The sequence below is a fragment of the Schistocerca americana genome, chromosome 3 (assembly GCF_021461395.2).
Source record: "Schistocerca americana isolate TAMUIC-IGC-003095 chromosome 3, iqSchAmer2.1, whole genome shotgun sequence".
Taxonomy (NCBI): domain Eukaryota; kingdom Metazoa; phylum Arthropoda; class Insecta; order Orthoptera; family Acrididae; genus Schistocerca; species Schistocerca americana.
Genome location: NC_060121.1, coordinates 592251409 through 592278420, shown reverse-complemented (window position 1 = coordinate 592278420; position 27012 = coordinate 592251409). Strand labels below are relative to the sequence as shown.

The 27012-nt window shown below is 39.9% G+C and overlaps 1 protein-coding gene across 1 annotated transcript in view; it reads left to right on the top strand.

Moving 5' to 3' along the window:
- Positions 1-27012, top strand: part of LOC124605454 (nucleolar protein 56) — an 84549-nt gene that overhangs the window by 2268 nt on the left and 55269 nt on the right. The window contains exons 2-4 of the mRNA XM_047137139.1: positions 570-774; positions 2492-2656; positions 12982-13180. Coding sequence (XP_046993095.1) covers positions 570-774; positions 2492-2656; positions 12982-13180 — 569 coding nt within the window. The remainder of the gene's footprint in view (positions 1-569; positions 775-2491; positions 2657-12981; positions 13181-27012) is intronic.

Below are 27012 nucleotides of genomic sequence, written 5' to 3'. Positions count from 1 at the left end.
ACTGCCAGTATTTGGACAGGAAGGAGAGGAGAGGTGGTTTTGTAAAGTTCCTGATCACTAGACTTTGCACCAATGCCCTGGATTAAATTCCAAACTTCACCATTGTCTCTTGTGAAGTAAGTGCATGTGACAGTGTTGGTGATGGTCCATCCATTGGACAGGGACATTAAGCCTTGTGGCTCTCTTGATGCTTGCTGTTCAACAGGTGTTGGCTATTTTCCATCACTCTTTTTCATTTCCCCAAAGCAACACAAACCCAACGCAATACTGTACAAGCGCTCATCAGTCATCCACACAGCATGAATACACTTTTGACTCCTCATAACAGGTGGATGGGAGGCAATGGCAAACCTCTTCCACTAGGACCTTGTCTAGAAAGTGATTGATGCAGGATTCCGCATCTGCTTTCTAAGCTCATTTGTATACAGGAATACTTATTATACTCCCATAATAAAATAGGATTTTTTTGATTTTTAAGAGTTCAGTTGCATGAGATTAAAAGTGCTTGCTATTTGACAGACATTTCATGTAGTGAAAATCTTTAATAATTACTTTCTCTTATGTTCCAGTCGGAGCTCTATGTGTTGTTTGAACATGCAGCTGGATATGCCATATTCAGAGTCAAGGAGTTTGAAGAAGTAGGGATGCTCTTGCCACAAGTTGAAGCTTCTGTAACAGATTTAAGCCGTTTCAATCAAGTTGTCAAACTTATCAGCTTTGCGCCTTTCAAAACTGCATCATCAGCCTTGGAAAATATAAATGGCATCTCAGAAGGTAACATTTCAATATTATGATTTTATTGTACAATGTCTGTTCCTTCAGGCATGCATGCGTGTCTGTACAAGCACTCATCAGTCATCCACACAGCATGAATACACTTTTGACTCTTCATAACAGGTGGATGGGAGGCAATGGCAAACCTCTTCCACTAGGACCTTGTCTAGAAAGTGACTGATGCAGGATTCCACATCTGATTTCTAAGCTCATTTGTATACAGGACAAACTGCAGCTACGAGGGCTATCCATAAAGTACATTACGATTTGGAATTAAAAATAAATAAAGTATTGGATTTTTATTATTATTATACACAGATGAAAGCCACACTTAAATACTACTTTTCTACATAGTTGCCATTTAAATTAAGGCACTTATCGTAGCGATGGACGAGCTTGGAAATTCCTTCATCGTAAAATTCGGCCGCCTGCGCCTTCAACCACGTAATGACTGTCTTTTGGGACAGAAAAGGTGTGATTTTTGTGGATTTCCTGGAAAGAGGCACTACAATAAACTCTCAAAGGTATTGCCAAACTCTGCGCAACCTCAGAAGAGCAATACAAAACAAGCGCAGGGGAAAGTTGGGCTCAAAGATCTTGCTGATTCACGACAACACCCGGGCCCACACGGCAAATGCCACTTGTGAAGTTCTCGAATCTTTTAAGTTGGAGTTGTTTCCTCATCCGCCGTACAGTCCCGACCTAGCACCGAGCGACTTCCACTTATTCCCAGCAATGAAGAAGTGGTTGGCTATGCAGCGTTTTGATGACGACGCACAGCTTCAAGAAGAGGTAACCACGTGGTTGAAGGCGCAGCGGCCGAATTTTGCGACGAAGGAATTTCCAAGCTCGTCCATCGCTACGATAAGTGCCTTAATTTAAGTGGCAACTGTGTAGAAAAGTAGTATTTAAGTGTGGCTTTCATCTGTATATAATAAAAAAAATTCCAATACTTTATTTATTTTTAATTCCAAAACGTAATGTACTTCGTGGATAGCCCTCGTATATTAATATTATGAACTTTATTCACCAGTTGCTGTATTATGTATGGAAATATTACATATTGGCAAGATTGGAAAATTTGTGCTGGACCGGTACTCGAACCTGGATTTCCCACTTACTGTAATCAGTTGTTTTAACCATCTAGGCTATCCATACATGCCGTCCAGACCTCCATATGCCATATTGTCTATGCGTGCATTGCTCGCAACTTTACTTGGATTTCTGCGGCAGGGCTAATGAGATAACTGTGTTCAGTGTTACTACTATTGTCATCATTTTGCCTGTCTAGGTGTACAACACAGACAGTGTGGTGTGTGGAGGTTTAGACTGGTCCAGGGAGTGTGCATGGATAGCCAAGATTAAGACGACTGCTCGCAATGAGGAAATCCAAGTTTTGAGTCCCAGTCCAGCAAATTTTCATGTGTCACCAATAGATCATATTTCCATACCTAATACAGCTGACTGCAATTCGCAGTTGAGGGATAAACATTGTGTTATGATGTTAAATGAGATGGTTGTAAAGACATAGCATTTATTTTTTATTTAACATTTATGTTCTTTAGCAAGCTGATAATCATATGGTATTTGTTGAAATTTTCATTCTAGATGCCTGTTTATGCCCAATGCTTAAGTATGTGTCTTCTGAAAGTGGGAAATTCCAGCCTTCACTAGTATAATGTTATTAGTTTCTTGATTAATGATATTTCTGTTTCAGGATTGCTACCAGAAGATTTGCGCCTTGTTTTGGAGACTCATTTACCCAGAAAAAAGAAATCTGTTGTAACTCTGGGTGTTTCTGAACCTAAACTTGGTGCAGCAATCACAGAAGCATTGGGCATAACATGCCAGCATACAGCCCCAATTCCAGAAATAGTAAGAGGTATGTTTCTGTATTCTGCATCCAGAATTTTGTTGTTCATGGAATGTTCTTCCTTATTGTAATAAAGCGAGTGCTTGGACCTCCAGTTCGACATCTCCGTGATTACTCTACAATTAACATTTAAAATGTTTGGCAGAGGTTTCATAGAGCCACTTTGGCTATTTCTTGACTGTTTTACTCTCAAATGCTGTGTGGGGAAAAATGAACATCTAAACCTTCTTGTGTGGGCTCTGATTTCTCCTACTGTATCGTGATTGTCATTTCTCCTACATTTGTGGGAGTCAAAAAGATCCCTTGGCATCTGGAGGAGAAACTTGGTGATTGTAGTTGTGAGAAATTATCTGGAAAGACAAGAGAAAAACAAATATGGCACATTAAAATTTGCATTCTGCAAGCAGTCTTACAGAGTATTAGGGAGTGTCATTTCTCCCCCTTTCCTTTCTCAGTAGTGAATGTTGTGCTGTTTGTAAGCCTCTAAAAGGTGTTTCTGTAAGAGCATGCAAAAATTTTACAGGAGGTAAGGATGCTCCACTGAACAATTTGAGGTAGGTAACTTGGGGTCAGAGAAACCAACTTAAGGAGATAATAGGAATAAAATCATAATACTGTGTACTTTTTTATCTACATTAGTTACAGTTAACTGCAAATACCACCACTGACACAATGAAAATACCATTTGTACTGTATCTTACAAAATGTACTAAAACTGAGGGCCGTCAACCTCAATGCAAGCATAACATTGGTGAACAATATTCTGACGCAGCATGACAAATATCTGTGGCATGTTTCGAATTGCATCACAGGCAGGTAAAATTCTGGCAACTAATTCCATCTCTGGGGTCTCATACACAAGTGACTCTAGATATCTCCATAGGAAATATTCAGAGATTCAGGTCAGGTGACCTCGCATTCCATCAAAATGGGCCTCTCTTTTCAATCCAGTGACTAGGAAATACTTCTTAGTAATCAGTTTTGTTCCTCATTTCCTTGCAGAAAATGAATGTACATGTAAATAAACAGCACAGCATGTATAAACTTGTACGCCAGTTAGTCGTAAATAAGTTCGAAAACAGTAATGCTAGACAAAGCAGTAGACAAGTTTACTTCCACATCTCCTTAAGCTGGTTTCTCTGACCCCAGGTTCCCTACCTCGAATTGCTCAATGGAGAATTCTCTATGCCCTGTTACACTTTTACGGGCTCTTACAGAAACATACTGTATAAGAGGATTTCTTCAGTCCAACTACAAAATACTCACTTGATATTCTGCAGCAATCTTAGGTGAAGATGATGGGAAAGTAACAAAATGTTAATGGAGTGTGAAGTGATGTTCAGTAGTCATTGGGCTTGGAATCCAAGATAGGATTGATGGAGAGATCATCATCATTGTAACACAACTTCTGAAATGTCAGCGTATTCAGAAGAAACACGTGAATACATAAACATTCATAGTCTGCAAGCCACAGTATGGTATAAGACAGAATGTACCCTGTACCACTACCATTAATTTCTTTTCCTGTTCCACTTGCTTGTAGAGCAAGGGAGAATGACTGTCTGTATGCCTCCACACGAATCCTAATTTCTCTTACCTTTGTTGTCCTTAAAAGAAATATATGTTGCCAGCAGGAGAATATTTTGACAACCAAGATTATTAATTTAATTTAAGCTATGTTTAGGTTCCAACCTAATCACAACTTCATAATCTGTATATATAAAAGGCAGTGTCCTGACAGACATTCTGACTCTTCATCCCTGAGCCCAACTTGAAAATTTTTAGAAGGTGTGGATCTTATTTTGTAGGCATTGTTTAAGAAGGGATTTTTTGAAATTCCAACCCTAAGGGGCTGAAGAGCTTTCTCTGAAAAATTCCACTATTAAGGCAGTCTTGAAGCTAGACCTACAAAAATTGATGTTTGATTTCTCAGTCATAAATAAAGAAATAGGTGTTCCAGCATTTTTGGAAATATAACACTGTGGCGGTGAATTAGTGGGTGACAGATTTTCTTAAAAAATATATCATTATTTAAGATCTACTTCAGTATTTGTAAAGCTACATGTAAGAAGTATTTTTAAATGTATATCTACGAACATTGGTATTTGACTTCTTGGTTACAAATGATATAAAAAAGTATGTGTTTCAATGTTTTTTGGAAACTGAACCCTTAAAAGGGTGGAATAGGGAATGAGACTTTCTGTGAAAATATTTATTATGAAAGCAGTTTTAAAGCTAAATCTATGAAAATTTATATTTGGCTTCTCAGTTAGAAATAAAAAAAAAGTAAGTGTTTCATTGTTTTTGGAAATTCAACTCTTATGGGGGTGAAAAGGAGGATGAAAGTTTTTATAGAAATGCTTCATAGTTAATAATTGGCAACCAATGCTGTACAATCGCAATAAAGTCATAATATGTTCAATTGTCTGTTTATGTTCTAATGAAAGAGTCAGTCGAACATCTCATGACTATTGCGATTGTACAGCGTTGGTTGCCAGTTACTAATGTAAAAATGATCGCAGGCCTCAGATGGGATTTTATGTCCTGTATATAAATATTTCATAGTCCAAGCATTTTTAAGCTAAATCTGTGAAAATATGTATTTGGCTTCTGTGTTAGAAGTAAAACATATATGTGTCTGTTTTTGGAAATTCATCTCCTAAGAGTGTGAAATATGTTGAGAAAAGCTTTATGAAAAGATTTCATTGGGAAAGCCTTATTAAAGCCTAATCTTTGGGAATTGGTGTTTGCCTTCTCAATTAGAGATGGAAAAAAAAAACACGTTTCACTGTTTTTGGAAATTCAATCCCTAGGAGGGTAAAATAGGGTCACACTGATACACTGGCTCATCATTGCCTGCCCAAACTGCCAAGGATAGAAACTTGAAATTTTGACAGTGTGTGGGTCTTATACTGTAGGCATCATTTAAGAAGAGATTATCTGAAACTCCACTCTTAAGGGGATGAAATAGGGAGTGAAAGGCTTTATGAAAGCATGTCACTATTAAAGGAATTTCGAAGCTAGAACTACAAAAATGGGTATTTGATTTTTCAGTCAGAAAATGAGAAATGTGTGTTTCAACAGTTTTGGAAATTCAACCGCTAAGGGATAAAATAGTGGGTGAAAGTTCTCCCCCCCTCCTCCCCCCTCCCCCCCCATTCCCACCCCCGAGAATGAATGATTACTAAAGAACTACTAAAGGATTTTTAAAGCTGCATCTACAACAACTGGTATTTGACTTCTCAGTTAGAATTCAGTTTGGGAATATTCTAGAAGTTACTTGTATGTAAACTGCCATTAAGAATTCACTTCAAAATACTAATTTCAAATATTTGTAAATTATTATTTTAACAAGTTCTTTTTCTATAATAAACCTAAAAATACATGTATAGTACTTACTTTCATTAATCTGATTACGAAATACAGTTTGTGCAAGAATTTTATTGCTTTCACAATAACAGTTAACTTCAAACGTTGTAATAGCTTTTAAATTTTGTCATTCTCGGAGAAAGCTAAAAGCCTGCTGTTTATGTCCTCATTAGGTACTGGAAATATAACCATGCACTGTTCAAGCTTCCAAACATTTTTGACAGTCTTGGTTGAAATCATTAATTCAGAAGCCATTCTTCAGATCATCCATGTTTTTGGAGTAGTTGTTAAAAGTTCAGAATTTTCATTTTTGAGTTTCTTAAATCAACTGCTTCTACTTTACCGAGGGCATGCAAGCCTTCATAATGGCATGATTAGTTTTTGCAAAAGGATAATAGCAGTGCTTTCGTAAGAACTCAAACTGTGTGAGAAGTGAGGATTCATGAAAGATACAAGTTACTGAAACTGCTTCAGGGTCATGACTATAGCATAATTTAAGAAGTCTCTTTTGTCCAGTTAATGTAAAAAAATGTTTATGCCACTTTGAGATGTCCAGATAACCAGTTGTGCAGGGCGACAAGTTGGGACCAATGTGTAAATCCACAACCCACCACATTGTAGTTCTAAAGTAGCCACCACTGTGTTACAACATCTTGAAGCTGCATATAGTAGAATTGATGAAAGAACATCCATAAAAAGTTGTAGAGGGTTTGATGCACCTGCTTCATGTGTTTACCTCGACCGATCTCGTAACATGATTTTGCTTACAACTCTGTGACAACTCTTCTTTGCTGTCACAGCTCTAGAACCAACTATTGTTTTTGCTTGCAGTGGTTTTCTCAATTGAAAGCTGATAACAGTGCTGCCAGCTGTGGGGAATCCTCTTCCGCTGACACTACTATAGTAAGCAAAACAATTTGTGTTGCGTGTTTCTCAACTAAATTGCCAACAAACTGTTCATTGTGCTGTTGAAATTAAAAGTACTGGTCTCTTGTTTATGATTCAGAAACAAAAATGAGTGACAACTTACCCTTAGGGGATAGTACAAATGTATGTTTTCAAATACTAAATCCGTCCTACATAGTCATTCCCATTCGCGTATTGGAGAACATGTGCTGTGTTTTTAATTTTTGTGACAGCTCGATCATTAGGCTGATAATTATTGGTAGCTGCCACAAACAAAACTAAAACGCAAGTTTTTCAGGAAACACTATCATCTGTGGTGTTTTGCCTGTTCTCATTTTTGAATTCTTTTCATCCTGGGTTTCCGCTGTTGTAATAATTTCTTAGTTCTGGCTAGACATAGATTACATGAATGTCAGCGCTTTGGGTAGAGACCTGCCCAAGATTTTTTGTGCCTGTTTGTGAGTACAGATGAAACTTTGGACCACTACTATACCCCAGACACAAAACATTCAAAGCAGTGGAAACACGTTGATTGACCACCACCAAAGAAATCAAAGGCAATACTGTTGGCTGGAGAGCATGTTGATCGACCACTACCAAGGAAATCAAAGGCAATACTGTCAGATGGAGAGGTCATACCATCAGAGATTCTGCTGATACATTGTCTGCGCACTGATCAAATAATTTTGGGATAATACTACACTAACCTGCTGTACCAATTACAGCAGAAGATATGTGAAAAGAGGCCAGGTTTGGAAGGGAAGAAAGCTGTCTTTCATAAAGACAATGAAAACCCACATAAGTTGTTGCCGTTGCTAAACTACTTGAACTAAGGTATGAATTGTTGCCACAGCAGCTTTACTCACCTGATTTTGCTCCACCAGACTTCCATCTTTCTCCCAAGCTCAAAATTTTCCTTGGTGGATGGAGATTTTCTTAAAACTGAGAACTGACAGCCAAAGTTGCCGGATATTGTGCAGGCATGAAGGAATGTAATTTTCGATATGGGATCAAGGCATTGGAACATCACTAAACCAAGTGCATTAGTGTAAAGGGAGACTTGTTGAAGTTAGTCAGCCAGTCAGTCAGACAACAGTAGCTGGCCGAGACACAAGCAGCAACAGGGAAGTAACCGATTTTGTGACTTTTACGAGTTCCTAACCAGGAGCAAATTTTATAATATCATCTGTGTGCTTTAATAGTTTAGTTTCTTGAGTTTCTCCATGTTAATTTAATATCTAATAGCTACAGTTCATGTGTTTTCGTTTGCGTCGGAAAGTAAACTGATTTTCTGACACATTACAAGTCTCTAATCAGGGGTGAATTATTTAGTTTCACCTGAGTGCTTCGGTAGTTAGGTTTTTGGATCTCTGTGTATTTATCTAATTTATTAGACACAGTTCCTGCTTTTCGTCAGGGTCTACAGTACAGTAGCGCATCACGTGCCGATAGTCCGTTTATCTGCGTAGTTTATTTTTCCACGGTCTTTAGTATGGACAGGGACTGTGATTGTTGTGTGCGGATGCGAGCCAAATTGGTGACACTTTGCTCTCTGCTTCAGGCTGTGATGGCTTCACTTACATAGCTTGAGGATGCAGTGGATGGGCACCACTGTTGTGGGCCGGACGTGGGGATCCGACAGATGTCCAGCACGTCAAAGTCCTCCAATCGGTCCTCACTGCTGGCCAACCCAGTTGCTGCTCGCACTGAGGTTAACCCCTCACCTGTGGTCGAGTGGGAGGTCGCCCCAGGGCGCAGCAGGTGGCGAAAGACTTCCCAGGCGGCCGCACATAAGGCCTCCCCAGTTTGTCTGACAAACAGGTTCCAAGTGCTGTCTGTGGCTGACACTGTCGCTGAGTCAGATGCTGTTGCCTGTTCTGTTTCAGAGGAAACCTCTCAGCCTGCAAGATCCGGACAATCACCGTGGGTAGGATTATTGATAGTTGGGAGCTCCAATGTTAGGCGTGTTACAGGTCCCCTTAGGGACATGGTTCCCAAGAAGGGAAAGAAAACCAATGTGCACTCCATGTGCATACCAGGTGGAGTTATTCCAGATGTGGAACGCATCCTCCCAGATACCACGAAGAGCACAGGGTGCAGCCAACTGCAGGTGGTTACTCACGTCGGTATCAATGATGTGTGTCACTTTGGATCAGAAGAGATTCTCCCTGGTTTCAAGCGGCTAACAGAAGTTGTAAAGGCTGTGAGTCTTGCTTGCAAGATGAAATCAGAGCTGACCATTTGCAGCACAGTCAACAGGACCAATTGCGGACCTCTGGTACAGAACCGAGTGGAGGGTCTGAATCAGAGGCTCAAATGGTTCTGCGATCGTGTAGGGTGCAGATTCCTTGACTTGCCAAGGGGTGGTTGGGTTTCGGGTTCCGCTGAATAGGTCAGGTGTCCACTATGCGCAGAAGGCAGCTACACAGGTAACGGGCTGTGTGGCGTGGACTGGACAGTTTCCTAGGTTAGAGGGTCTCTGGAAAACACAAGAAGGGCTTCAGTCACAAAGGGTGAAAGCCGGACACCAGAAGAACGTAGATACAGGAACCGTCGGTGTAACGGTTGTAAATTGTCATAGCTGTATTGGGAAAGTACCAGTGCTCTAATAGAAATCACTGATGCTCAAATCGTTGTAGGCACTGCAAGCTGGCTAAAGCCAGATACGAGCTCAGATGAAATTTTTGCGAAGAACCTAACGGTGTTCCGAATGGGTAGGCTAAACACGGTTGGCGGTGGTGTGTTTGTTGCTGTTAGAAGTAGTTCATCTTGTTGCTAATAGTTCCTGTGAGTTAGTATGGGCAGAGGTCGTTGTTGGCAACTGGAATAAAATAATAATTGTATCCTTTTACCGACCTCCCAATTCAGATGATACAGTTGCTGAAGGGTTCAAGGAAAACTTGAGTTTGATTTCAAACATGTACCTGGCTTAAACGAGTATAGTTGGTGGTGACTTTAATTTACCCTGGGCATGTTGGTGAAAATACAGGTTAAATTCCGGAGGTATGCATAAAACATCATCTGAAATTGTGCTAAACGCATTTTCTGAAAATTATTTCGAGCAGTTAGTTCATGAGCCCACATGAATAGTAAACGGTTGTGGAAACACACTTGACCTCTTGGCAACAAATAATCCTGAGTTAATAACTAGCATCAAAACTGATACAGGGATTAATGAACACAGGGTTGTCGTAGCGAGACTGCATATTGCAATCCCCAAATCCTCGAAAAAATAAACGAAAAATATACCTACTCAAAAAAAGCAGATAAAAATTCAGTTGACGCCTTCCTGAGAGACAGTCTCCACTCCTTCCAAATTAATAGTATAGGTGTAAACCAGGCGTGTCTTGAATTCAGAGAAATAGTCTCGGCAGCAATTTATAGATTTATACCAAATAAATTAACAAATGACTGAGCTGATCCTCCTTGGTACACAAAACGGATCAGAACATTGTTGCAGAAACAACTAAACAAACATGCCAAATTTAAACAGACACAGAATCCCCAAGATTGGTGATCTTTTCAGAAGCTCGAAATTTAGCGTGGACTTAAGTGCGAGATGCTTATAACAGTTTCCATAATGAAACTTTGTCTCGAAACCTAGCAGAAAATCCAAAGAGATTCTGGGCGTATGTGAAGTATGTTAGCGGCAAGAATCAATCAATGCCTTCTCTGCACAATTGCAAAGGAGACACTATCGAAGACAGTGCTGCCAAAGCAGAGCTACTAAACACTGCCTTCTGAAATGCCTTCACAGAAGAAGATGAAGTAAATATTCCAGAATTTGAATCAAGAGCAGCTGCCAATATGAGTAACGTAGAAGTAAATATCCTTGGATAGTGAAGCAACTTAAATCACTTAATAAAAGCAAGCCTTCTGGTTCAGACTGTTTACCAGTTAGGTTCCTTTCAGAGTATGCTGATGCATTAGTTCCATTCTTAACAATCACATACAACTGTTCGCTCAATAAAAGATCTGCACCCAAAGACTGGAAAGTTGCACAGGTCATACAAATATTCAAGAAAGGTAGTAAGAGTAATCCACTTAATTACAGGCCCATATCATTTACGTCGATATGCAGCAGGATTTTGGAACATATATTGTGTTCGTACATTATGAATTACCTCTAAGAAAAAGATCTATTGACACACAGTCAACATGGGTTTAGAAAACTTCGTTCTTGTGAAACACAACTAGGTTTTTACTCGCACGAAGTATTGAGTGCTATTGACAAGGAATTTCAGATCAGTTCCGTATTTCTGGATGGCTTTTGACACTGTATTTGCACAAGCGGCTTGTAGTGAAACTGCGTGCTTATGGAATATCGTCTCTGTTATGTGACTGGATTTGTGATTTCCTGCCAGAGAGGTCACAGTTTGTAGTAACTGACAGAAAGTCATTGAGTAAAACAGAAGTGATTTCTGGCGTTCCCAAAGGTAGTATTATAGGCCCTTTGCTGCTCCATATCTATATAAACGATTTGGGAGACAATCTGAGCAGCCGTCTTAGGTTGTTTGCAGATAATGCTGTTGTTTATGTACTAATAAAGTAATCAGAAGATCAAAACCAATTGCAAAACAATTTGGAAAAGATATCTGAATGGTGCGAAAATTGGCAGTTGACCCTAAATAACAAAAGTGTGAGGTCATCCACATGAGTGCTAGAAGGAATTCGTTAAACTTCGGTTACAAGATAAATCAATCAAGTCTAAAGGCCTTAAATTCAACTAAATACCTAGGAATTACAGTTATGTACAACTTCAATCGGAAGGAACACACAGAAAATGTTGCGGGAAAGGCTAACCAAAGACTGCGTTTTATTGGCATGACAGAAAACGTAACAGATCTACTAAAGAGACTGTCTACACTACAATTGTCTGTCCTCTTTTAGAATACTGCTGTGTGGTGTGGGATCATTACCAGATAGGACTGACGGAGTACATCGAAAAAGTTTAAAGAACAGCAGCACATTTTGTATTATCGTGAAATATGGGAGAGTGTGTCATTGAAATGATGCAGGATTTGGGCTGGACATCATTCAAAGAAAGGAGTTTTTCATTGCGATGGAATCTTCTCACGAAATTGCAATCGCCAACTGTGTCCTAATGCGAAAATATTTTTTTGACACTGACCTACAAAGGGAGAAACGGTCACCATGATAAAATCAGGGAAATCAGAGCTCATGTGGAAAGATATAGGTGTTCGTTCTTTCCGCGCACTGTACAAAATTGGAATAATAGAGAATTGTGAAGGTGGTTCAATGAACCCTCTGCCATGCAGTTAAATGTGATTTGCAGAGTATCGATGTAGATTAAAAAATTAAAAAGGTTTCACTAAGGTTAATCATTTCTTTCTCTCCCATTCTGTGAACTTTTCAATCGGGCTACCCTCGTATAGGAACAGTTTGCGAATGTTTGAGAGTAGCATTTTCAAGTTCATTTTTTAAATTTTATCCAGAGGGTCTCCAAAACAAACACACTTTTCTAGCACTTTTTTTTGTGTGTGTGTGAGATACATTTGAAGGTCAGATACCCAACTAGGATGGTTCCTTAGGACAGAACAGATTTTTATTCCCATACCTGTCCAAACTGGGTTGTGTTTCATCACTGATGACCTTGTCATCAATGGGTTGAAGAGTACCAATTGCCCATCCCCATTTTTCTAGCTATTAAAACTTGGACAAATGGTGCTGCTTGTCTTTGATCCTTCTTCGGCTCTTCCACTAATCTGTGTTCCTGTGAGTCCTAAGCTAAAGATCAGTACTTAAAAAACAGTAAATTGTTGTCCCAACATCAGATTTGTAGCAGAACAGGAGCAATAAATGAAAAATACCAATGTAAGTAGTGTTACAGACCAGAATTAGCTCATGGGAAACATACTTTGTGTCATTTCATACAGTATGTGCATTACCACCAGTGGTGACCAATTAATGTAGCATGATAAACTCTTCACAAGGAATACTTACCGTTATACATTAGTTTTGCAATGGTGGTGGCACACATATACAGTGTGATATGTTTGTCACTTATGAAACTAACTATTTAACTTTTTTCTCTCCAGGAATCCGCTACCATTTTCATGGGTTGGTGAAAGGATTTACAGCAAAAACTGCAGGTGTTGCTCAGCTTGGTTTGGGGCATAGTTATTCGCGTGCCAAAGTAAAATTTAATGTGCACAGATCTGACAATATGATTATTCAAAGTATTGCTCTGTTAGATCAGTTGGACAAAGATGTAAACACATTTTCAATGAGAATCAGGTATGTATAAAATATGGCATCAGTTAATATTATTTGTGGCATGAAAAGGAAAGCACACAAGTGTAAAAATGGGAATAAAAGAAAAAGGCAGAGGAAAATGATAACTAAGAGCAGTTTGAGTATTTGCTCTACTTCTTTCCCATGCTCTCATTTTATTAGTGTTTTTTACTTTCTCATGTCTGCTCTTGTTTCTGCTGTGTAATGTCTTGCAGGTACAACCACTGTTGAATTCATGTTCTCATTTCCTTTTTTGGGTTAAGACAAGCAAGATGGAAGAGGAAAAATTTGATAATGTGTCCACTTACACATGCATACTTGGAAAATAGTACAGAATGTTGGAAATGTAATGAACAGCAGCATAATGGTTTACTTTCAGTAGAAACAAGTCTTTTATTTCAATCTTTCTCCTCCATAGAATCCAAACTAGCATGCTACTTTAATACTAATTAATATAATGCTTTTGTTCCTCATCCTACACACCTGTGTCTGAGTAAGACACAAATTACATTATTTTCTGGTCCTGTATTTGACTGATGCATAGCCTTCAAAGTCCTTGTCAGTGCAGACTGAGGAGTACTTTTGCACTGTTTTCTGAATGCATGTTGGGGTCATACCATGTCATTTCAATAAAAATACTCTAGACACCCACCACCCCGAGTTTTGATTAAACATGGGGTATATAATTCAGTAATGATTTTATGTACCAGAATCTTACTTCCTGCCACTGTAGCAAGATAATGTGTACTGAGAACAGCATGTTTTGGAGCTATCTTTACTGTAGTGTATCACTGAAACTGCACACTTTTGTAATACAAAAAGCACCAAATATGGCATGTTAGGTTTAGAAGAAATTAGATTCTTCCATTGAACCTGAAGGTGGCAGCAAATACGTCAGTGTGTGGTCTTATAGAGGTAGCATCAGTATGTTGGCTATCAAAGGCCAGGCAGCAGTTGTAGGTTTAGAGCCTGGGGTGGGGGCGGGGGTCTTTGGTGGCTACGTCATAGTTACGGTGTAAACTCAAAGGCTGCAGTTGACAAAGTTGGGAGCAAGCAGCATTGCTCAACTGGTCGGCTGCTCAGCTTGGCCAGACAGCCAGCTCTATCATGCCCAGGCAGGGCTTGTTTCAGCTTAGGTCATGTATATGGTCCACTAAGTGCCGTCAAAATAATGCCATAGTTGCAGAGCCATTGTGTGGCATAAGTGCTGAACTTGCAGCAAGCGTCTGGATTTCAGTATCATCCCCTGGCCTGATCCCATGTTGCTGCACGTTCATTGGCATCACCTACTCAACCAAGCTGCTACCTTCCAGTCCAACCTAGAGCTCAGACCAACCTACAGATAAGGCCTTTATCACCGCCAGTTTTTTTCCCCTCCCACATTCATTAGCTTCAGCAACTTTCAATCCAACTATTACCTTCTGCGTAACATAGACCTTGGGCTAAGCTAAGATCAGTGTGTCACCAAAACCAGGTTTAATGAGAAGAAAACAGCTAAGTGTTTGGGACAAGCAAGAAAATAAATGTGTGTTATTATTGGCAGACAAGATTGTGTCCTGTGCTGTGTTTGGCCAGAAGCGAATTGAGTAGCCACCATCTTGAATTCAGTGCCCTCGAAGCTAAACGTCGTGTTTGGTGGGTTTCATGTTTATATGCGCATATTATGAGAATATGCACTTTCAGTTGTACACACCCCATTGAAGATCTCTCCAAAAGGCATTGATTTTAACGCTGAAGTGTGATTTTGGTATATAAAACCATTATCTATAATTTCTTTGTGGTAGTGAGTAACGATATGAAATGTTTTGCCTCAAGCATATTTAGTTTTAATTTAACAGCCATTCCAAAATGCAGTGAATTTGCATTTCTTGATGTCGATTCATGTCACTGGCAGTACTAATTTTAGCTTCTCTAGTATTTTCCATTGTCCTTGTATCTATTATTTTCTTCTGTGCTCGATAATTTTACAATTTACCTGATGATTTGCAGGAAATTAGATATGATCAGCCACTAGCTACATCTTATATACCTCAAGAGTCATCAGGCTTCATGTATGAAGATCTATGATTATACAGCAATTTCCTGTAGCCAAGTGCTCTCAGTGATAAAGATTAATCTGTTTAAAGTTACATTGATTTCTATCACTGTATTCATTATGCGTTGCAGGCCTTCCTCTTTCTTTGTGCATGTAGAGCAAGCATTGATGTTGTACCTTACTGGATCTTGAGTTAATCCTGTAGCATTAGATGTTTACCATTATTGGTACTAGGAAAGCTACTGACACTGTTAATGTTATATTTTGTAATAGTGATTATTTATCTTACATAAAGAATATTTACATAGTTTGTGATGATTGAATCTACTGACATAATGATTTGCCCTGTGACATCATGTATGTTGTGTAGCAGTGAAAGGACAGAACACCCACGATATTTATTGTAATTTTATATTACCTGTTGAGATGTAGATTGCCTTGACAGATTGATCTGTAGTATAGCCCGAGGTCCAGTAGCTTGAAAGGTGACAATTTGGCCTAACTTTGCTGAAGCCAATAAGTGTCAAGAATAATATTGGGTATTAATCATTAGCTTTGACCTGGGATAAAATGTTAATGGCTGCTGTGTTGTCACCTTTTAGTGTGTACTTTTTTGCAGTTTGGTTGTTAATTCATGAATCAACAAATCTGAAAGAAAAATACCTGCCGGTGGTGACAGATTTATCTGTAACTTAGCCAGTTTGGAAAAAAAAAAAGAAACCAGTAATATGACATAGTCACCATGTTGTTACGACATTTGTCACTTGTTACTTACGTCACTGGCCAAAGCTAATGACTCGTGTCGAATATTCCTCTTTATCTGGGAATAAATATATCATGATAAGAATAACTGTAATTCTTGTTGCGGCACTATTTTATGCATTCTGAATTTTAACGAGTGGATTATGTCTACCATTTTCATGCCCTTGCAAAATGAGTCAGATGGCAGCAAGAGAGGAAATCCTTACATAGGTTGTTGGTGTAGGTTTTGGATTTCATGTTGGAGCAGATGCATTTGGCATGTAGTGGCAGATGTCAAAGTACAGGTATCTTACTTCTACATCTACAGTATTTACTCGAATCTAAGCCGCACTTTTTTTCCTGTTTTTGTAATCCAAAAAACCGCCTGCGGCTTAGAATAGAGTGCAAAGCAAGCGGAAGTTCTGAAAAATGTTGGTGGGTGCCGCCACAACTAACTTCTGCCATCGAATATATGTAGCGCTACACAGGCATGCTTTGTAGGCACAAAGATAAATATTTGCACCAAATCCTCTGCGTCGGTAAATAAATTTTAAAAAGAGGTGGAAGACGAGCTTTTTTCTCCACCCCGAGTTTCGACCACTGCATTTTCATACATTATCTAACGTAGTAAATACAAATTCCATATTGTTCATCTTCGAATGTAGCAGCATTTTAATGTACTACGAAAATCTGATTGGCAAGACTGTTTGGTATGTTTGTCAATATGGCCAACTCTACTCGTCAATATGGCCAATTCTGCATTCTGAATTTTTTCCTACGTGTGAGAAGAGATGGTTGCTAATAGGAACTTTTATGAGTTGTGAATCACATGCAGTATTCTCTTCACCATAAGAATAATACGAATATAAACATTTTGCCATGTATTGTTTCATGTTTGCTGCTATCTCATTTAAATCCTGTCTGCCTAATAAACTACAAAATGAGAGTGAGACAACAGCAACTGCGGAAGAATATACGTATCATGTCATGTTTATATTCATATTATTCTTATGCCTAATAGTGATAGTCAGAAATGAAGCACAGCAATTGAGTAGATTTTTAAATCTAAGATGACTCTAATTTCTGTGCAGAATGTAATGTACTAAAGAGGCACCTGCAAAGATTTTCAAACGGAGAAAAGTTTTCGCTAAACTCTCGTTCAGAACATCTTCTATCATACGCAGTCTATTATTTTGTTCTTGTTGATCATTATCAAAGAAAGCAGCAGTGTAAGTAACAACAAATAGCAGTCTCTTGCCATTGTTTCACTAATTGAGATGATTCCTCTTTTCTTTTCTAATTGTAAGCGGCGGTAGCGCGCACAAAAGCAAGCCATGCCGCGAGTGGCGACAGGCCGTGAACACGCACTATCAGAATACGACAAACAATGCATGACACAGTACAGTAATGAATTTTCAGCTTAGAGTGACATAAACACCTATAACAAAGAAAACGGCGCTTATCAGATCAAAGAAAAATAAGCAATCAATTCAAACCAGATGAAGCATGTGAAAAAGGAAGGGTACCCATATAAATACAAACGGAGCGCCTGACACATAGCAATGGCTACCTGGTAAAGCTTAACTGCTAAGCTTACGACTCAAACCAAACTACTGTAGCTGTATGTCATTCATTCGACCTAAATTGTGTCTCATCATGGGCCAACTTTGTTTCGATTTGGAGATGCGGCCTAAAACTTTTCTCTCCCCTTGAATTTCGAGTCTCATTTTTCAGGTTTTAGATTTGAGTGCGGCTTAGATTCAAGTAAATACAGTACATCTGTACTCTGCAAACCACCATGAGGTGTGTGGCAGAGGGTATGTCCCAATTGTGCAAGTTGTTAGGGTCGCTTCCTGTTCCATTCACATATGGAGCACAGGAAAAATGATTGTTTGAATGCCTCTGTGCATGCAGTAATTCTTCTAATATTATCCAAGCAATTCCTCTGAGCGATACATAGGAGGTTGTTGTATATCCCTAGAGTGATCATTTAAATCCGCTGCTTGAAACTTCCTTAATAGACTTCCTTGGGATACTTCACGTCTGTCTTCAGGGGTCTGCCATTTCAGTTCCTTCAGTATCTCTGTGACACTCTCCCATGGATTAAACAAACCTGTGACCATTCATGCTGCTATTCTCTGTATATGTTCAATATTCCATGTTAGTCCTATCTGGCACAGGTCCCACACACTTGAGCAGTACTGGGTTGCACGAGTCATTTGTAAGCTATCTCTTTTGTAGACTGATTGCACTTCCCAGTATTCTACCAATAAACTGAAGTTACCACCTGCTTTACACATGACTGTATGTGATCATTCCATTTGATATCCCTACATTGTGTTACACCCAGGTATTTGTATGAGTTGGCCGATTCCAACTGTGACTCATTGATACTGTAGTTATAGGCTACTATTTGCCTTTTTTTTTTGAGTGCACAATTTTACATTTCTGAACATTTAGAGCATGTTGCTGATCTCTGCACCACATTGAAATCTTACCAAGATCTGATTGAATAATGAAAAGGATAGTTGCTACTCACCATATAGTGGAGATCACAGAAAGGCACAATAAAAAGACTGTCACACAATTAGCTTTTGGCAAACAAGACCTTTGTCAAAACACACGCGCGCGCGACCACTGTCTGGCAGCTGGAGCCAGACTGTGAGCAGTGGTCTACTATGGGAGAGGCAACTGGGTGGGGAAAAGGAGGAGGCTGGGATGTTGAGGGGGAGGGATAGCAGGGTAGGTGTGGGGGGTGATAAAGTGCTGCTGGGAGCATGCAGGGACAAGGTGGACAATGAGGCAACTAGGTGCAGTCAGGAGGTTAGACGGAGGGAGGGGGGAGCTTAGCAGAAAAGGAGAGAAGTAAAAACACTGGGCAAGTTGGTGGAATATAGAGCGCTGTCTAGTGTTGTAATGGTGAAAACAGGGAAGGGGCTAGATGGCTAAGGACAATGACTAATGAAGGTTAAGACCAGGAGGGTTATGAGAATGTAGGATATACTGCTGGGGAGAGTTCTCACCTGTGCATTTCAGTAAAGATGGTGTTGGTGGAAAGGATCCAGGTGGCAGAGGCTTTGAAGCAGTCATTGAAATGAAGGATGTCATGTTGGGCACTGTACACAGCAACAGGGTGATCCAGTTGTTTCTTGGTCAGAGTTTGTCGGTGGCCATTCATGCGGGCAGGCAACATGACTGGTTTCACAGGTAGCCCTGCCTTTGATGGGATAGGTGGTGTTTGTGACAGGAGTGAAGTAGGTGGTGGTGGGAGGATGTATGGATCAGATCTTGCAACTAGGTAAATTACAGGGATATGAGCTACGAAGCAGGGGTTTGGTAGCAGGGATTTTATAAGGATGGATGAGAATACTGTGTGTGTTCAGTGGGCGGCAGAATACCTCTGTGGGAGGAGTAGGAAGGGAAGTGGGCAGGACATTTCTCATTTCTGGGCACTACAAGAGGTAATTGTCCTTTTCTCTAACCCACGTCCCCCGCCCACACTCCCCCCACGCACCCCCGCTCAGCCCCTCCCCTCCATATGACCTCCCGACTGCACCTAGTTGCCTCACTCTTCACCTCATCCCTGCTGCATGCTCCCAGCAGCACTTATACTGTCTCCCACCCCTGCCTGCTAACCCCCCCCCCCCCCCCCTCCCTGCTCCAGCTTCCTCCTTGTACATCTACATTTATACTCCACAAGCCACCCAACGGTGTGTGGCAGAGGGCACTTTACATGCCACTGTCATTACCTCCCTTTCCTGTTCCAGTCGCGTAGGGTTCACCGGAAGAATGACTGCAGGAAAGCCTCCGTGCGCGCTCTAATATCTCAAATTTTACATTCGTGATCTCCTCGGGAGGTATAAGTAGAGAGAAGCAATATATTCAATACCTCATCCAGAAACGCACCCTCTCGAAACCTGGACAGCAAGCTACACCGTGATGCACAGCACCTCTCTTGCGGAGTCTGCCACTTGAGTTTGCTAAACATCTCCGTAACGCTGTCATGCTTACCAAATAACCCTGTGATGAAACACGCCACTCTTCTTTGGATCTTCTCTATCTCCTCTGTCAACCCGACCTGGTACAGGTCCCACACTGATGAGCAATACTCAAGTATAGGTTGAACAAGTGTTTTGTAAGCCACCTCCTTTATTGATGGTCTACGTTTTCTAAGGACTCTCCCAATGAATCTCAACCTGGCACCCACCTTACGAACAATTAATTTTATATGATCATTCAACTTCAAATTGTTCCGTACGCATACTCCCAGATATTTTACAGAAGTAACTGCTGCCAGTGTTTGTTCCACTATCATATAATCATACAATAAAGGATCCTTCTTTCTAGGTATTCACAATACATTACATTTGTCTATATTAAGGGTCAGTTGCCACTTACTGCACAAAGCGCCTATCTGCTGCAGATCTTCCTGCATTTTGCTGCAATTTTCTAATGCTGCAACTTCTCTGTATACTACAGCATCATCCGCAAAAAGCCGCATGGAACTTCCGACACTATCTACTAGGTCATTTATATATATTGTGAAAAACAATGGTCCCTTAACACTCCCCTGTGGCACGCCAGAGGTTACTTTAACGTCTGTAGACGTCTCTCCATTGATAACAACATGCTGTGTTCTGTTTGCTAAAAACTCTTCAATCCAGCCACACAGCTGGTCTGATATTCCGTAGGCTCTTACTTTATCAGGCGACAGTGCGGAACTGTATCGAACGCCTTCTGGAAGTTAAGGAAAATGGCATCTACCTGGGAGCCTGTATCTGATATTTTCTGGGTCTCATGAACAAATAAAGCGAGTTGGGTCTCACACGATCGCTGTTTCCGGATTCCATGTTGATTCCTACAGAGTAGATTCTGCGTTTCCAGAAATGACGTGATACACGAGCAAAACGCATGTTCTAAAATTCTACAACAGATCGATGTCAGAGATATAGGCCTATAGTTTTGCACATCTGCTCGACAAACGTTCTTGAAAACTGGAACTACCTGTGCTCTTTTCCAATCATTTGGAACCTTCTGTTCCTCTAGAGACTGGCGGTACACAGCTGTTAGAAGGGGGGCAAGTTCTTTCACGTACTCTGTGTGGAATCGAATTGGTATCCCGTCAGGTCCAGTGGACTTTCCTCTGTTGAGTGATTTCAGTTGCTTTTCTATTCCTTGGACACTTATTTCGATCTCAGCCATTTTTTCGTTCACGTGAGGATTTAGAGAAGGAACTGCAGTGCAGTCTTCCTCTGTGAAACAGCTTTGGAAAAAGGTGTTTAGTATTTCAGCTTTATGCGTGTCATCCTCTGTTTCAATGCCATTATCATCCCGGAGTGTCTGGATAGGCTGTTTCGATCCACTTACTGATTTAAAATAAGACCAGAACTTCCTAGGATTTTCTGTCAAGTTGGTACATAGAATTTTACTTTCAAATTCACTGAACGCTTCACACATAGCCCTCCTTACACTAACTTTGACATCGTTTAGCTTCTGTTTGTCTGAGAGGTTTTGGCTGCATTTAAACGTGCAGTGAAGCTCTCTTTGCTTTCGCAGTAGTTTCCTAACTTTGTTGTTGAACCACGGTGGGTTTTTCCCATCCCTCACAGTTTTACTCGGCACGTACCTGTCTAAAAAGCATTTTACGATTGCCCTGAACTTTTTCCATAAACACTCAACATTGTCAGTGTCGGAACAGAAATTTTTGTTTTGATCTGTTAGGTAGTCTGAAATCTGCTTCCTATTACTCTTGCTAAACAGATAAACCTTCCTCCCCTTTTTTATATTCCTGTTTACTTCCATATTCAGGGATGCTGCAAGGGCTTTATGATAACAGATTCCCTGTTCTGCACTTACAGAGTCGAAAAGTTCAGGTCTGTTTGTTATCAGTAGGTCCAAGATGTTATCTCCACGAGTCGGTTCTCTGTTTAGTTGCTAGGTAAGTTTCGGATAGTGCAATCAGTATAATGTCACTCGATGCTCTGTCCCTACCACCCGTCCTAAACACCTGACTGTCCCAGTCTATATCCTACTCCCACCTAGTTGCCTCTTCCATAATGCCCAGCTGCTCGCAGTCTGGTTCCAGCTACCAGAGACTTATATTGTTACATATCATCCTGTATTTTCCATTGTTTGATTTTGGAAGTTCTAACTGAATATATTTGCATCTTCGCTCAGATGGTACACTATTGTAGATAACTGCATCATCTGCAAAAGCTTGGTTTTTCTATTAATGTTATCTGCAATGTCATTAATATACATCTTGAACAGCTAAGGTCCCAACAGTCTTCCGTGGAGCATATCTGTAGTTACTTCTGCATCTAACGACTACTCTTCGTGCAAGATAACGTGCTGTGTCCTTCCTACCAGAAAGTCCTTGATCCAGTCATGAATTTCACTTAATACCTCATATGATTGCTCTTTTGACAATAAGGTAGGTGCAGTAGTGAGTCAAATGCTTTTCACAGAAATCAAGAAACACTGCATCTGCCTGGTTGTCTTGATCCAAAGCATCCAGTAAGTGCGAGTTGGGTTTCACATGATCGATGTTTTTGAAAGCGACACTAGGTGGCATTGAGGAGGTCATTCTGTCCAAGATACTTCATTATGTTTGAGCTCAGAATACGTTCTAAGACTTTACAACAAATTGACGTCAAGGATGTTGGATGGTAGTTTTGTGGCTCACTTCTACTACACTTCTTGTAGATGGGTCTCACCTGTGCCTTTTTCCGAGAATTGGGCACGGTTTTTTATTCAAGGGATTTTTTGATAGGTTACAGTTAGAAGACAGGCTAAGCCAGGCGCAAATTCGGTATAGAATCTGACAGGGATTCCATTGTGGGTGGAGCTTTGTTCAGTTTTAACGATTTCGGCTGTTTCTCAACACCACTGACACTAGCACTTATTTCATTCATCTTTTCAGTGGTACAAGGATTAAATTGGGGCAATTCTCCTGGGTTTTCCTTCGTAAAGAAACATTAGAAAATGGATTTAAGCATTTCAGCTTTTGCTTTGCTACCCTCAATTTCAGTTCCAGTCTAGTTCACTAGGGACTGGACGCTAACTTTGGTGCCACTAACAGCCTTTACATACCATGAGAATTTCCTTGGATTCTATGAAACGTCATTTGACGGTATTCTGATACTGTAGTCATTGAAGGCACCATGCGTTGCTCTCTGGACAGCCAAACATGTTTCATTCAACATCTCTCTATCTATAGCCGTACACTTTGTTCTACACATATCATGCAGTGATCTCTGTTTCTTTAGAAGTTTCTTTACAGTGAGTGTATAACACAGAGGTTCCCTCCCATTTTGAACTGTTCTACTATCTATGTATCTCTCCAGAGCATGGTAAATTATTCTTTTAAACTTGAGCCAAAGTTCCTCTACGTGCTCTTCATCTGTGCTGAAAGTTTAAAGTTCCGCATTGAGATAGAACATTACTGATTTTTTTGTCTAGTTTGCTGAACATGCATATCTTTCTGCTTGTTTTAGTTGTCCTTTGTACTTTGGTAAGCATTGTTGCTACAACGTTGTTATGGTCACTGATATTAGTTTTGATGTGGACATCCTTAAAGAGGTCTGATCTATTTGTTGCCATTAGATCCAATATACTATCATCACGAATGGGGTTCCTAACTATCTGTTCTAGATTGTTTTCAGGGAAGGAATTTTGTAATGTTTCACAGGATGTCTTACTATACCCACTACTAACGAAATTTTAAATTTCCCAATTAATTGTTGGATGATTAAATTCTCCACTGATTATTAAAGTATGATAGGGAAACTTTCTCTGTATTTTTCAGTTACATCACAAGATGAGTCTGGTGGGTGATAGAAGGATCCTATTACCATTTTATGCTCACCCCTGATACTGAGTCTTGCCCGCATAATCTCACATGCAGCTTCAATTTTTTCTCAGTGGATTTGAGTTTTTTCTCTACCGTGACAAATACACCACCTCCATTTCCCATTTGCCTATCCTTTCGACATACACTTAAATTTTGCCCGAAAATCACATTGCTGTCAGTTTCAGGTTTCAACCAAATTCATGTACCTAGTATAGTGTGAGCTTCACTGCATTTCATGGGCACTTCAAACTCTGGTACTTCGTTGCAAATGCTTCGGCAGTTTACCATTAGGATTTTAATACTCTCACCTGTGAAAGTCATTTCTTTTGATCTTGCACTGATACTTCTGGGTTTCCTACAGCTATCGTTATCTGGATTGGATGGAGAGTCACCCAATATATAAAATAAAAAATAAATAAATAAAAACTTTTGTGTGCACACTACCAGTCAGCTACCTGAGCAGCAGCCTCTGATGTGTAGTGCACACCTGACCTATTTAGGGGGGCGCCACAGTTCTCAACCCCATGACGCAAGTCCAGAAAGTTGCAACCTAGCTTGTTACAGAACTTTCGAAGTATCTGGTTCAGTCTTTCTACTCGACTCAGAACCAAAGGGCCATGACCAGTTCTGGGGGGGCAGTGCTGCAAATTGTGACCTTCGTTGAAACTCCGTCTGATGACAGGCATAATTTGTTTCAACATGTACCACTGTCTGCAGTTGGTAGCATCTTGTTCCCTCACTGGCCGCCGAAGTAGCCTCTTTCACATGTTGAATGAGGCCTCCAGGCACACACACCTGGTGTCGTCTCCCATCCCTTCCTGCCATTTCCCTAAGGGGTACCATCATTTGCTGTACGTTCAAACTGCTGACAATTAACAGACACCTACCTTTTTGCATTTGCGTCTTCCTGAATACGTAAAAAGCAGTTTCCTCAAAAGAGGTGAGGTGAATTCCACTGGCTCAGTTGCAGTGACAGACAGCACCTCAGATGTGTTGGTTAGGGGAATCAGTACATCATGCTGAGTCATTTCTGGTCCCCATACACCCTGTACAGGATGACTAGATCTAACACTGAGACACCACTTACAGTCAAGGGGCAGATAATGACAGATCCTGTGCTTTCTGCAGAGGAGGCAGGCTCTACAGGAGAGGTACAGGTATCACAGGTACATGACTCTCGGGAGCCCTTCCAGCATACCGATTTGCGGCAGCTGTCAATCATTCGACAATAATCAGGGTGATTTCCAGCTGCTTATGAATACCAACCAATTCATCCTGTGTTTGAGAACAGCATCCTCAGTGGGGCTGCATTTTGGATGGTGCAATGTATTATAAGGCAGTGAACAAAGAACTTTAAATTAAACTTGCTGATTATCTTTTAATCTCTTGAGCTAAAAAGTTGCTAATTTCCTATAAGAATTGAAGCAGGTACACAAATAGAGACATCTATTTAGACAACCCAAAAATCTGTGTAAAAATTGCTAATTTCCTAATATGTTTTGATGTTAATTGTAGTTGTTAGCAAACTCAAAAATATAGTTAATTTATGATAAATGCAGATAATATGTACAGCTACTCCTCTTTGAGGGAAAACTAGATGTAACAGAAAATGTTAGAAAATCTGCTGCAGTAACTAAATCACAAACCCCGATTTGTTACAAATTGCTCATAGATTATGCAAAGGGCAATGGTAGCTTCTGAAAATTCTCAAAAACATTCTTTATTTGCATTGATATACAATGAAATTCAGTGGGGAGAGGGGGGGGGGGGGGAGAGGGGAGTGTATACTTCGGCTGAACTGTGAACCACAGAAACTGATTTGCTATAATTAAATTATGTATCCAAAACACATGTACCACTAACTTACAAAAATATAGTTTTGTAAGCACCCGAAAATTCTGAAACTAATCTATTTTTCATGTAATTGTACAATGAAATTAGAGAAAGATTGTTTTGGACAAGGATAGGCCTACTATACTTAAAAATTTTAAAAGTACACAATTTAGTTTAAGCCTACAATTGATGATAACAGTACTAGTTTACTGCAGCTTTCTCAACTGTTCTGTATTTCACAATATATCACAAAACAGATTGGTATTGATACAATCAGTGAAAGATTACACAGAAGCAGTGACACAAATGGTAAAATTTGCAACTATAGAACTTTAAATTGACAAACGATCGTGTACAAGCGGTCTCACATAAGGGAAAATTGCCAAGTCAGCTTTTATGTATAAATAAATGTGTGTTTTGCATGGATTTTTCACATAGCTGATTCTGTGCTCATGTGTACACTGGAGTGCCGAAGAAGAACACTGCAGCGTAAGCTTATCTCAGTCAAAATTGCTAAAAGTGCCGCACCAACAAAGCACAACTTCTGCCTGTTGAAGCTAACAATGCATATAATGTTTGTTTTGTCATAGACTGCAGTTTCCTCCTCCAAAACAAAATACTTCCATATCCATACTACTTTCCATCATGGGTTTTAGCATGATGGTAAATGTTGCTTGTGTCAGTACACATTTTTATAGTGTCATGTTCTCCTGTATTTTGGCATAATATGTACTACTTTATAGAACACTTAAAAGCTCTTTGGGTTCAGTGAACTTGCTTAGGGTGAAATCAGCGGTGGCAATCTCAGCTTCAGAATGCATCAAAGATCTTTCTCAGTCAAAATTGACAAAAATCTTAAATCCTTTTGCAGCTTACACAGTTCCATTGAGCAACAATACAAAATCAAATGTAATATGTGGCTTAGCCAGTCTGTAACTGAGACAGTCCCAACAGTGCAGCATACAATTGCCTCTGAAAATTATACATTTCTAGTTGGTACGGGACATTCAAGGCGAGTCTGAAGGAAGTGTAGAACATGCTTCATTCTCCACACTTCTCAGTAAACAAACAGAATAACTTTAAATGTGCATGAATTTTTGAATACCTGTTAGGGTTATACTAGAGGCTACAGAGGTGGTTAAAGCTACCATATGTGGAACTAGAAGATAAGTATATGAGGAAAGTGGGTGGCTAATTGACTCTGAAAATGTTGTGTAGCATGTACAACACAATCCTTGTTTCTTGTTAACAGAATCTTCTGTCGGTTCTTGATAGAACATTATAATAAATGAAAAGCACCAGTCTGCTTTTGTTCTACAATATTACTTTTATTGTTAACCGGTTTTCAGCTTACAAGACCATTTTCAGACATTT